The sequence below is a fragment of the Fulmarus glacialis genome, unplaced genomic scaffold (assembly GCF_000690835.1).
Source record: "Fulmarus glacialis isolate BGI_N327 unplaced genomic scaffold, ASM69083v1 scaffold6145, whole genome shotgun sequence".
Classification (NCBI taxonomy): domain Eukaryota; kingdom Metazoa; phylum Chordata; class Aves; order Procellariiformes; family Procellariidae; genus Fulmarus; species Fulmarus glacialis.
Window position 1 is genome coordinate 1 of NW_009213520.1, and position 13,524 is coordinate 13,524.

Genomic DNA, 13,524 nt, shown 5'->3' on the forward strand with positions numbered 1-13,524 from the left:
TTCGTAGGGGGTTGTGTCCCAGTGCTCCCCCACACACACACAGCTAGGGCAGGTGAGTGCCAGGAGAGAAGCTCAAGGGGTCAGGGCTTGAGTAATCTGGGGTCTCCAAAACAAAGAGGGGGGAACAGTGAGGGTAGGCACCCTGCTTCCCCCACTCCTGCAGGTGTGTGGCATGATGAGTTCCCCTGGCAGGGCCAGCAGCGCGTTTCCCCTGCACGTCCTGGTCTGGAATAATGACTACAGGCGGCTGGACGAGGAGCTGCAGGACCAGGGAACTGGGATGCCTGGCCAGGCGGTAGAGGGGCGATAGAGGGGCTGCTGTGGGGCTGGTGGCCCCGAAAGAGCTTGTGCCATGGTACAGGGCTCAGTGCCCCTTGCTTACTGCCTTTCTAGAAGTAACCTTGATGGTACTCCAGGTCTGTTTGCTGGGCTTGCGAGATTGCTGCGCTTCTTTTTCTTTACCTATTTATTTGTGGTTGCGGGAGTGATGTAAGAAGGTGTAGGAATATACTTCTTGTTATGTAAGTTACTAAACGTTGACTTCTTATCTGTAAAGCTGTGCTCAGAGCATTCGAGTGTGGGTTGCAGAATAGCTCCATCTATTTTTCTACTCTATAGAAAGTATTAGGAGTCATTGAAACAGATCAGGAAGAGCAGATATGATGGACATTAATTTTTTTTCTGTGCCAGAAAAGCAATAAATACTGCTTACCTTAATGGGAAGTCAACTTGCAGAAAAGGTGACTGCTGCTGCCGGAGATTAAACCAGCCTCTAGCTTGCTGAGGACCAGCAGTTCTTACAGATTTGTTGCTGTCTGAGACTGTGGGGGCAGCGTTTTTATACTGGCTGGAATGTTTTCAGCATCTCTGGTAAAAAAATGGATCATTGTTTCATGCTGTAGAGTAGAAAAATGGAAAGCTGTTCTCTCTCTGGGACGGCTAAGTGAGAAATGGTAATGACGTAAGGAAATGGTCTGAAAAGCTGCAGCAGAGCTCGAGCAGCAAAACATCCTTCTTGCTGGGATGCTATGTAAAAGCTCTGACATTCGCTAGTGTGAAGTATAGTTTGCAGAAGCAGAGCATATTAATTACATTATACCTGACACCACAAGTATATGAGCCAAAGATCAGCTGTGCCACCTCCTGACTAGTGACTACCATCTGCAATTCTAACGGTACACCACAACTTACTAATTCTTGCTTAGAGCATGCTCCTGTCTGATTTTTAGGAGAATCTTTGGAATGCAGTTACTTTTTGTCTAATTCATGTGATCTTATTCCTTAACAAAATCTTTAACCTTACTGGCACATTGCTTCTGTGTATTTCTTTCTGTTTCAATGACATTCTCACCTGTGAGAGTTTGTCATTAAGTAAGTATCATTCTGCTTCTTGTTAGTCTGAGACTGCAGTTCACACCTGTGAAGTGCTGCTTCCTAGCTCAACTGCTTTATACTGTATGGAAATGAGCAACATGTTAAAATGGAATATGTCTGTCTCTTACTTCCTTTATCTGCTTTTAAATAACTTCTTTTTTTAAAGTATTCCAAAGATCTGTTTCCTCCTGCTTCCTTGGGATAAGCTTCTTGCTGTCGGAGGGGTGCGTGAGGGAATCAAAAGACACTTGCCAGCTGCACTTGGTATGGCAAATGATGGGTAGAACGTGTGGTTACCGGTTAACAGCAGCAAAGACAATTGGGAGGGATGCCTTCGAGTCCTTTACCTGTCAGTGCAGTAGGCATTGGAGCTGTAGGAAGTGGGGGAGCAAATTAATTAGTATTCCACCACAGAAGTGAAAAGAGAATGCTTTAAAATGAAGCTTTCCCTGCTCTGTGTGTGATCTTTCCAACTTAATGCTGTCAGATAACCGTGTTAACTTGCATAATAACTTTCCTTTCGTATTCTGCTATTGACTTTCCCCTTTTCCTTTAGTTATAGATGCTCTTCTGTTTCAAATCTCTAAGCTAATAGTGAAAAATATGTAAGGTATGAGTATGTTGTGCTTGCATGTTTTGGATATTTATGCCTGTGTAGTGTTTTTTTTTTTTAAGTGACTTGTACAAAATGCACTCACTCTTCATTGTGCTGTGTGTGTCAGTCAAATGGATGCTTTGTAAAATACCATTTGCTTCTATACTTTCAAAAAGTGCTATACAAAATTGGTGTTGTATGCCCTGTTACTTCTTTTTTTTCCTCCCCCCCCCATTATGTTGTGTAATGTTAATAAACCCTCTCATGGTCTCTCAGGCTGTTGACTGTCCATGGTGCAATGCACACAGACTAGAACTCCTGTCTTCTCCTGAAAGAGACTCCTTCTGAAGGGAGACAGAAGGGGAAATAATTACAGAAAAAGAAAAGAGAAGCATCAACAAGAACTCAGTCATGTCTTATAGTGATACCAGTTCTTACCGTGTTGTTTTTATAGGCCCTATTCTGCTTCTCTTTTTATTTCAGTGAGGAAGTAAGATTGCACTGTACGGAGTGCAGAAGGGCAGTACAGTAGTGTTTGAAAACTGAGTTGACTATGCACCACAGACTGATACGTGGGAATACCTGGGGAATATTGACTCCTGTGTTACTACTGACAAGCTTTGCTTATATAAACTCTCCTCAGTGCGCTCTGATTAGTTGCGTTTGGTGGGACAGCTTCAGCGTTATTTCTCTCTCGGATACTCAACAGGATGTTGATCAACGTGATCCACGAGGCCGGACCTTGTTGCACCTTGCTGTTTCCTTGGGTTATATAGAATCTGCCAAAGTCCTCCTTCAACACAAGGCAGATGTAACTAAAGAAAATGCGCAGGGATGGACAGGTAAAGATAACTTGGAAAATAGAAGTCAAGTGTTAATACTTCTCAGTTGTAGATGATGTATTTTGACTGGTTTTATGTTATGTATTTTGCTCAGAAAGCAAACTGAAACAAGTTTGTGTCTGGATTTCTTTCAGTTTTACATGAGGCTGTCAGTACAGGAGATCCAGAGATGGTACAAATGATTCTGCAGCATCGGGACTACCAGCAGACCTCTATGACACTTGGAGGAGTTCCTGAATTACTCCAAAAGATTAATGAGGTAATTATTTAGTTTAAACCTCTTACTCCAGACTGCAATTCTCATTCAAGTAGTTCAGCTAAGTAAACTGAAATCAGATGGGCAATTGTGTTCTTCATTTCAACTTGCATATTCCATAGCGCTGTGGGAGATGGAGACTTTTTCCTTGACTTTACTTTGAAATCCTTAGTCATGAACCCCAACATTGTTACGGCTTCTATAGTAAAATACGGAAGAATAGCTCATCAGAAAGCAGCAGTGGTAGGCCAATGTCTTTTATGGTTGTTAGTTTCAATTTCATGGTTTTTTTTAACGTTCATTTATCGTGTCTTGAGTTCTGTTCTTTTTTTGTTTTCCTTTACATAAAATGTTCACAAGAAATGCTGTACTGAATGTTAGATTAAAAATATTTCATGAAGTATTCATAAAGTATTTTCCTTCTCCAGACTCCTGACTTTTATGTGGAAATGAAATGGGAGTTCACTAGCTGGGGTAAGAATCCTGGTCATCATTACTTCTTCTAAACTGTAGATAAAGGGACTTGCTTATGTACAAATGTCACAAAAGATATGCAGAGAAATGTCTGCTCCCCAGAATACTTATCTCTTCATCTCCCAAAATAGCATTTTTTATTTTTGTTGCACAATTATTCTTTGTTTCCTGTTTATTTGGTTGGTTTGTTGGTTTTTTTTTTTCGTTTGTTTTTTAATGGAGAATTTAGCCATTGTTAGAATTGCTGAAGACTTTTTTTAGGGTTTTGTTTACCTGTCTCTGGCTGTCAATGACTAAGACGGTGATACATATCTCATATATAGATGCACAGACTACTTGGGAAGTACCTGCTTTTCTTTTGAAGGAATGAGTGTGAGGCCTTACGGTTGGCTTAATTTTCCAAACAGCTAATTATTAGACTGCTAAGAGATGGGGTTTATGCCATTTCACATCTTTTAGTCTGAACTAATGTCGTCTTCCTTTTCATGTTCTTCTTTAATTTAAAGTTGGTGAGTCTTGTCCCTAAGCTGATTGTTCTTAAAGCTAAAGAAGATCAGTATCTCACCTCCTCTGGAATACTGATCATAGTACTGAGCAATCCTGTATCAGGGATATAGCTTGTGCTTGAGTTCAGACTTCCTGTGCACTTAGTCTCTTGAATATTTTCTATTTACATTTTTCTCATTTTTCTTTTATAGTCCCACTGGTTTCAAGAGTTTGTCCAAGTGATATCTGCCGCATCTGGAAAAGTGGTGCCAAGCTACGTGTTGATATCACTTTACTGGGCTTTGAAAATATGAGCTGGGAGAGAGGAAGGCGTAGTTTAATTTTCAAGGGAGAAGGTAAATGTTTTACCTTGTCTGCACCATTGATCACCAAATACTGTGTGAGCCACAATGAGAAATCCTATTTTGCACGAAAAGACCTGTTGAGGCTGAGTACTGAATTTTATAAAAGTTTTATAAATATGTTCCCTGAGTGTCTTATAGAGATACTGTTTTGTGGTTTAACATAATGGCTTAGTTTCTTTCCTTTGAGTAACTCTAAGGTCAAAATTTGGTAACGGAGCTAAAATTTGACTTAAGTTTTTTACATAGTTTTTCCCCTTCTGTTCTCCTGCCCCGCAAATAAAAAATAATTTTTGATACAGCTCCAGATCTGATCTCAGCTGAGTGCAAAATACAGTGAATTAGCTTCCACCCTGATTTGATATACAGTATATTCTCAGTTTTTCATTCTGGAATACTATTGCTAAGTTTTTTAGGTTGAAATGTACCATTTCCAACAGATACTGGAGGCTGGGCAGAGCTAATTGAGATCAATCATGATGATAAGTTTGTTACAACGGAGCGTTTTGAGATTTCCCAACACATGAAGCGTTTGACGTTGGGATCTATGACACCAAAAAGAAAAGATGTGGAAAGACGCCTTACATCTCCAATTATTAATACGTGCCTTGATACAAAAAATATTGCTTTTGAAAGGTAAGATACAAAGTTTCTCTTAATAAATAAACATGCTTGCAATAAAGCTTTACGGACAAATTCTCAAAAGCCCTAATAATAAAAACTTTTAGGGCTAGATCTGAAATTACTTTAAACTTCACATACCATTAGATAAAGAAATTTGTCTTGGTCAGCTTGCCACTATTGCTTGGCAAAAAGTTTCCAGTTGAAAGAACTGATTTGCAGAAAACTTCCAGTTTATTATATGACTGAGATCAATGTTAATGTCTCATTACAAGTGTGCATTTCACCCAAATCCATATGTACAGTGCTGAAACTAATGGACAAGAACTTGTAGCTAAGTCAGTCAAATCTCACATTAATACTTTAAACAAAAATACATGTACAGTGTCTCTTTCCACACACACACTTGTCTTGTTTACTACATGTGTTTATCCAGGTATCTGTCAGCTTAGTTCAAACAATCCTTTTTATGGAGCTCCTTTTGGAGTGCTCTGTGATGCAGTAAACCACCCCCATGATCATACAAAACAAGCGTTTTCGAAGTGAGATGTATAATTCCAGCATCTTTCTCCTGAATATTTAGTACCCTTTCAAAGCTGTCCAGAATTAGTCTCTCTGATGTTCACTGAGCCTTAGTAACTGCAGCATCTACACATCCAGAAACTAAGACTTCTTAGACAGAAGTGTTCCTTCTATCCAGTTCCCCAAATTGGAGTGACAGGTTACTTTTGAAATTGAACTGTGTGGTAAAAGCTGCCATGCCCAGGCTCTCAGACAAAATAATTCAGTAAGTTTTTAAGCTGTCCTCCTCTGTGGCTCAGGTATCCACATCTCAATCTAAAATCTCTCTCTGAGAAAAACAGCATGACTTCTTTGGCCCTTTTGTGATATGTGTATGTGAGGACAAATTGACCTGTGCTTTTGTCTGGGGTTAATAATCAAATAACCTATCAAATGTTGTTTAAAATCAATTTTAGAAAAACGGGCTGGGGATTGTGTAGAAATGCAACTGTATAGATGCTTGAGGTGTTCACTTTTTGTCAGAACCACGTCTGGATTCTGGGTATGGAAGACAGAAAAAGCAGAAGGTGTAAATGGTTATGAAGCAAAGGTAAAGCCCATTCTATTCTCTTAAGAGATCTCATAGCTAACTGAAGTGTGATTGTGTTTTGCCTTTATTCCCTGAATATTTCAGGTCTTGAACTTCCCATCAAGAGCTTTATTGTGTTGCCAGCAGAACTATGCAGGAGTGAGGAACTTCAAGGCTGCCAAGCTTGTGGGAGGGATGGTGCCTGTATGCAGGAACATCAGCAGGGGCTTTAGCGGAGAGGGAGGGTCAAAGCATTTCAGGAGAAGAAGTGCAAAAGATTCAACATAACTGCTAGAACTCTCTTCCATCCAAAAACTGGAATTCAACTCATTCTAGAATATTGTCATTCTTTTACTGTTTAAAAGGCAAGGAACCTGTTGGTGAAGTGCCTTGAGCACTCTCTAGTGACAGTATTGCAAGGAAATAACAGCCTCCTGCTGCCATGAGTTGCATCATGAATTCAAGTAATAAAAGACTGCTGGTAAATTAAAGACCCTGTCCTTGCTCATGAGTCATACAGTTGCTTAGATTTGTTCCATGTGACACTGGTTTTGTCTTCCATTTCACTTTAGTGAAATATTTTTGAAGATGGCTTTACAGCCTTGCTGTATTAGGAATTTAAGTTAAGAATCACAAGAATTAACTTCCCTGATTCATAAGTCTGTTTGCTCCAGGTTTTGGAATTTGTGCAATAAATTACATTTTGTAATTTCATTTAACAGAAGAATAAATGCTGAATAGCTTTCTACATTTTTATGAAGGTTTTTCTGGTAAGACTGCAGGGCTGTTCAGTTGGACATGGGGTTCGTTAGTGTTCCTGTAGAATTAAACTATCACCAAATTTAATTTGGAAGGTCTTATGAGTGACCTCTGTTTAGAAATAACATTATCTGACTTTTCTTCTGCATTCTTTCTTAAAAATCTCTGCCTGGGTGGAGATTCTTTCCAGCAAGCTTGGAAATGCCTGTCTAGTTTTGAGGTTGTTTTAGTTACAAAAGCATATTTAAAAGTCTGTAAATCTGTTTTCCAGGAAATTGGTTGAAAGGCTGACTTCTGTTGCCATCAAAGGCGATGACCAAGCTCCTTTGCCTTTCTTTCAGCACAGGATGCTTGCGAGATTAGTGCTGTCTGGAGATACTATGGTGTATGATTTGCAGGGTTTCTTATTTTATCAACTTGCCCAGCAGGTGGCATGTAGTTTCAGCCTTAGCATAGGTCTGTCAAGAATATATTGTGTAGGATTTCCATTATACCAAAGCCAATAGAGAAATCAAAGTGCAGCATTTCCTGTTGATTGCCAGTATATTAAAGATTAAGATCTTTGTCAATGAGAGGCAGATCCATGCTGCTTTATTCTGTCTTTAGATTTGTGTACATGGTGTTTTACTAGAGAGAACTCTGGTTTTTAACCTGTGATGCTTTTTGGGTTTTGTCTTTCTACTTTTTTTTTTTTTTTTTAAGGTATACATTGCAAACAATGTGAATGTGGTCACAAAAATCCGAACAGAACATTTAACAGAAGAGGAGAAGAAAAGATATAAAGGTAGTTTTCCTATAGGATAACTGGAAATAAATAGAACCTTTGGGCTCTCTGATACCTTCTCTGTGTTACTGCAGAAGAACTGGGCAGATAGACAAGGGAAATACTTTTCTTGCTGACTTTGCCCTGCTTTACTTTCACACGTTGTGTGTCTGAGGTAGCCCATTACTTGACTCCTAACCTACAAATGAACCAGTATTTATCCTAGCTGTATTTAGAGGAAAGAAGAGCCCTGCAAAACTGCTGAAAGCTTAGTGAAAGTTTTAAAGGCTGCACTTTTCCATGCTTTTTCCCGCTCTGGAATGTATTCATGCCTTTACTTCGCTTTGGCCATGATTACAAGATTCATGTAGGCTTTGTTTGCTTGGACTTTTTGTTTTGTTTTGGTCCACTAATTTCTTCTAGTATTTAAACTAAAGGGTGACCGGCCAGTAACCTCATATGGAAACACTGCCTTCATTTGCCTACCTTGGGGCCTAGGAGGGGAGGCACTGTGAATAATAAAGCTATCTGCTAATGATAGAAACCACTGAAAATCTTTTTCTGTGTATTGTACCCGTTTTATACTGTCACCTTTAGGTCCTGTGCTGGCCTGGTAAAGCTTACAAGAAATGTGAACAGCTTACTTCACTTTGGGTTAGAAGCTTTGCTTGTTAGCCTGGTGTGTACGTGAATTTTACTGCTAATTAGTAGTAATAGATTTTTTGGTTTTTCCCTCCTGTTACCTGAAGCTGACAGGAACCCCCTGGAATCATTTCTGGGTACAGTGGAGCATGAGTACGGTGCTCAGGTGAGTGTCTTTGACGTCAAAACAGGTCACTGCAGCGCAGAGATCTGTGCTGATAGGAATTCTAGGTGTGTGGAATCGCCTCTTCTTTCCTTAGTTTGGCAGCAATTTTGATTATGAGGTTTAAATTTTCCCTGAGGATGTTTTTGTTTAAGCCCTCCAATGTTCTGTATGAATAGCAGGTACCTCCTTCTGAACACTTATGACATAGAATCCATTAGCACAGCAAGAACTGAGGTGTGAGCAGTGGCAGTAAATCTGAGCAAGCACAGATCTTAGTGGCAACCCACCAGTAACCTGGGAAGACATGTCCACAGACCTGCAGGAGCCTCAGGTGGGAGATAGTGCTAACATGGTGATCATCAGACAAAGATGAAAGGATGAAGTGACATTAGCACACTGCTCTTGAGCAACTCGGAGGAAAACCATATATCCTCTGCTGTTCTAAAATGTGTTGATAATGATTTCGATATGGCTTTAGAAACGCCCTTGCATCTGTACATACTTAAGTACAGTAGATAATAGATTTGCCAACTGCTGGCTCTGTATGGCGTTGCAGATTTTACGTTGATCTAGAGATTTTTTGTTTCAAATACTCCATCAAAGTTTTGCCTTTAATAAAGGATTTGAAGTGTAGAAATGCTGTAGCTTGTGTGTGCATTTCTGGTTGGTTTCTAGCTTTAAAGTATTTAAGCAGATTTTTCTTGTCTCTAAAATGCTTGGAGATTTTTAACCTCAGTAGAAAGCAGTCTGAATGTGTGCGCTTGTATTTATGGCTATGTGTCACTGGTGTCTAAAATAGAGAATGAGTTACTTCACAAGGGGTAACTTAAAAGTTGCTTGTAGTAGCCACTGTCTGTTTGTTCTGTACTTTTGTGGTTTGTGGTTTTTTTTTTTCTTTTCTCTTTCCTTATAGAGTACGACCAAGACAACAGAGTATGCTGCAAGTAACAATCCTACTGCTATTACTCTGGAGGAATACTTTGACCCAGAATTTGATTTGAAAGGTAGAGACATAGGAAGACCGAAAGAAGTCACCATTCGAACCCAGAAGTGAGAAATGAAATTTTAATTATTTCTAGTTTGTCTCTTCCCAGTCACCTAATCTCTGGAAACCATTTTTACAAATATCCAGTGTGGTTTTCCCCCAGCTTTCAAAATTAATCAAAAGAGAGTTCTTGAAGTATTCAACTATAGTCTAATTCTTCTTCCACTAAGTCAAAGAAAACATTTGGACTAGTGCTGTAACTTGTTAGTAACCTCCTGTGCTTTGCCTTTAGTCTGACCAGGAACGTGGTTCCATTTCTCAGAGCAGTAACTGTTCTGACTCTTGGAAATGTATGAAGCAGCTGACAGTGCTATGTATTTTGCTTTGCATCTGCTTCTAAATTGTGAACTTAAGATGCTTTTATGCAACTTTCTCTTTCAGATTTAAAGCAACCTTGTGGATGAGTGAAGAGTTTCCCTTGTCTCTTATGGAACAAGTCACTCCAATCATCGATCTGATGGCCAGAACTAGTGCACATTTTGCCAGACTTAGGGATTTCATCACTCTGGAATTTCCACCAGGATTTCCTGTCAAAATTGGTAATATTTAGCATTTTTTATTCTAGCATCTTCTTTATTTGCATTCTTTCTATTGGTTTTGCAACATGTATTTACAAAAAACATGTTAGTTTTTTACTAGTCATCTCGCTGATACCTAGAACTGACAACCCAGATGTACATTGTCTTGTACTTCTGGGGTCATTGAATCCAAATTCTGAATGACCAGTACAGAAGTATAATTTTAAAGACAGTATCATTTCAGTAAGAACAAGCTGTTGCCAGCCCAGTCCTTTTAGCTTCAATGCCTTAGATTTGGCAAATCTTATTATAAAATAAGAGATTTAGAGAGAGAGTGAGAATGACTAAGGGCAACTTCTTGGTGAAGTGAATTACTATATACTTTGTCACTATGGGATGCTGCTTGTGGAATATATTCAATAAACATGTAAGGGTTTGATGTGGCTATAGGTGTGGAAGTGAATGAGAGAGTTCTCTTTTTGACAGAAATCTTGTACTCCTTCTTAATAGAAATTCCCCTATTTCATGTGCTGAATGCCCGAATTACGTTTGAAAATGTCAATGGCTGCAGGACAGCTGACAAAACATCATCACAAGTGGTTGGAGGTGCACTGTGTGATTCAGGTAAGGAGTGGAAAGATGCAGTGATCACATCTTTTTATATTTCTGTCAGTGGAATGCACAGAAGAGAGAGATGGTTTAACTGCAGAGAATGAAACATTCACAGGTCAGAGGAAGCTGCAGTGCATAACAGCTGATCTGGAGTGTGTGATACTGATCATAGTGACCCATTCTGCCCATTCCATGCCTGCATAAACTGAAGTCCAGCAAGCTATCTCAAGTATTTTGAGGTCTAAATTCTGGTGCACGCTATTGCTATGGGAAGTGGAATACAAAATTGCTGTACGTGACAGCTCAGTCTGCATGCTCTTTCAGAAAAGTGGATTACGTTTGAGTACAATGCTCATGACTACATATATCCAGTGATATTCTGTCCTATGAGCTGTTGCAGATCCATTCATTAGGAATAACCTCAGAAGAGCCGCTGCAGTATTTATCTTTTGCAACCTTTTTTTTTTCCCCATCTGGTTTTGTCGGAGTTCAGCCACCTTAGCACTCTGCTGCACACTGGTTTTATTTGTGTAACTTGCCAGCATCCTAAAGGAAGGCTCTGCATTCTGTCTTACTGCTGTGCTTGTTTGCCACAGAAGTCTTTCAAAGCCTGTTGGTATATTTAGCCAGGTGGTTTATCTGCATTTTTGGAGTTAACTTAATCATGCATAAACATTCATTAGAATTTTTTAAGTCGCAACTTGTAAAAACATACTATGCCATGTTTGTAACTATATTTGGCTTCTGTAGGTACTAATTTTGAGGTTGACCAGTCAGTGTTTGAGATCCCCAAATCTTACCACATCCAAGATGACGGTAGGAACATACACGTGCAGGATGAAGATAATGAGATCATGCAGTTTGCTATTCAGCAGAGTTTGTTGGAATCCGGTGGAAATAAAGTAAGTGTGCTGTAATCTGTGCAGTGCAGATCTGACAGTTTTGACAAGGACTATGCAGCAATAGCTGCATCTCTGTATTAAACCAACATAGGACCTATTTTTCTAAGAACCTCAGAAGCGAAAAATGTAGTAATGTATTTCAAAGAAGAAATAAGAGTGATTTAAGTGTTACCTTTCAGTGAGTCGCACTGCAGATCTGTTAACTGCTGTGGAATTGACTGTCTTTCCCCATTTCTAGGAAGTGGGGGTGCATTCCAATGGAGCAGTTGCATATTCACAGGACTTCAATATACAGTATCAGAGGTAACTGATTTTTTTTCATGTCAAGGCATGCAGTGATAGAGCAAAAATACTTCCAACAGTAGCGTCAAGCAATTTTGCAATTTTTTGTGTATGTAGGTAGCAGATGCACAGAACTCAAGGTCTCTTTTCTTGTGCTTCTTCTAACTTTTACTTTTTCAAGAAGCAAGGACTGCAAACTGGGCCTCCCTAGTTTATATAGTATAGGTCTTTAGCTCAGCTGTGGGACTGATCTGTGCACATAAAGACTCTTTACCCAACTAATAAACACATTCCTTCTCTTCTGCTCTTAAAACTGTGAATTTGGTTGAGTATTTGTTTATTAGGTGCTGCACACTTCAGGATAGCTCTTCTTTCTTTTCAAAATCATTATGTAATCCTTAAAAACTTAGCAACATATATTTAATGGACCCTTGAGAATATGCTCTGGTATCTGTGGGGTCTTCCTGCAGTTAAGTGCAAAGAAATCTTTGTGCACACGAAGAACTGCATCCTCTTGGTTCTTTTGTACATGTGAAATCATGTTACCTTTAAACTAGGTGAGAATGCTTTTAGAAGCCCATTGAAAATTTAACTGTGAGGATGTATGAAAAATTCTGAGGAACCTTCAAAGAACAGGTTTTACGTTGAGAATTTTACGGATGTTAGAACAACTGCTCTCTTATCCTGAAATCTGCTTTCTGCCCTCTGGGGAGAGATTTCCAGGTTTACAGTTAGAAAACAGTTGCTAGGAAGGATCATTGCAGGAAATGTGAAATAGGCTCTGTCTCTTACTTCTTGAAGTTCTTTTTCTCCTTCAGGGCACTGCAGGAGAGCTATCTAACAAGCTCGGGTAACTCACACTGCAGCACCCCTAGTGAACCTTCCAGTTTTGAAAAAGACTTACAGCTTGCCATGGAGTTGTCTGTCCGAGAGCAGGAGGAACGGGAGAAGCAACGTCGTGAAGAGGAAGATGCAGAGCTTCAGCAAGTTTTACAGCTTTCTCTTGTGGAAAAATAACTCCGTAGCGATCTCCTGAAATAAGGATGACCAAATCTGCATAAAACTGAAGGCTTTCAGAGCTATCAGTCTGAAGACCACTCCTGGATTGCTTAAGTAGATATTTTACCTGCCTTCTTAGTTGGCAACATCAGCTACAAAAAGCTGATTTATTTTTGTTTGAGGGAGTTTCAGATCATGGGACTCTGCATGTGGCTCCCCAACCATGCAGTCTTAGCTTTGAAGGAAAAGTTTTTATCTAAACATATTTATTGAAGAGCAGATGGAAATTTTGCTTAGCATCAGGACATAGGATTGCAGTAAAGCTTGAAAACCTGATTTATGGGGAATTCAGGAGGGAAACTTCATTACTTACCAAAGAAATATTCATCAGCTTAGTAATTTCTGAATAATTCAAAGCCATTGTCTGTTTCTTCCAGTTGTTACATGGAAGAGTATATATATGCATATACACACATACGGTAGTTCTTCATGCTGACAGTATACCATGCTGACAGATGTTTTCTGTTAGTTTTGTTTATATGTGATTATCTCTTCTCTAGTTACTGAGATTTTATCATGTGCTCCTGCTTAAGAGGGATAATTTTATACTTGAACAGCTAATCCAAGCTCAAGATTTAACTAGTGCTTTCTGAAAAAGGACAAAACAAATAGCCAGTAAAATTTTAGATCCTAAAATGGGACCATCTGTCTAGTGAAGTAGCAGTTTCTGCAGTGA

General features: G+C 39.3%; 1 protein-coding gene across 1 annotated transcript; it reads left to right on the plus strand.

Moving 5' to 3' along the window:
- Positions 1–172: 172 nt before the first annotated feature.
- ANKRD13A (ankyrin repeat domain 13A) lies at positions 173–12,954 on the plus strand. Its single transcript, XM_009578210.1, has 15 exons — positions 173–295; positions 2,679–2,811; positions 2,946–3,070; positions 3,496–3,541; positions 4,240–4,383; positions 4,830–5,025; positions 6,055–6,121; positions 7,562–7,643; positions 8,372–8,430; positions 9,344–9,480; positions 9,857–10,014; positions 10,504–10,617; positions 11,356–11,507; positions 11,746–11,810; positions 12,608–12,954. Exons 1-15 carry the CDS (start codon positions 173–175, stop codon positions 12,804–12,806), a joined length of 1,800 nt encoding a protein of 599 aa, XP_009576505.1. The 3' UTR covers positions 12,807–12,954.
- The last annotated feature ends 570 nt before the right edge of the window (positions 12,955–13,524 follow it).

Excerpts from the sequence above, each read along its gene's own strand:
- ANKRD13A (XM_009578210.1), top strand. The coding sequence starts at position 173 with ATGATGAGTTCCCCTGGCAGGGCCAGCAGCGCGTTTCCCCTGCACGTC. Across the intron at positions 10,618-11,355 it reads AGGTGCACTGTGTGATTCAG|GTACTAATTTTGAGGTTGAC; the intron begins GTAAGGAGTGGA and ends TGGCTTCTGTAG. Across the intron at positions 11,508-11,745 it reads TGGAATCCGGTGGAAATAAA|GAAGTGGGGGTGCATTCCAA; the intron begins GTAAGTGTGCTG and ends CCCCATTTCTAG.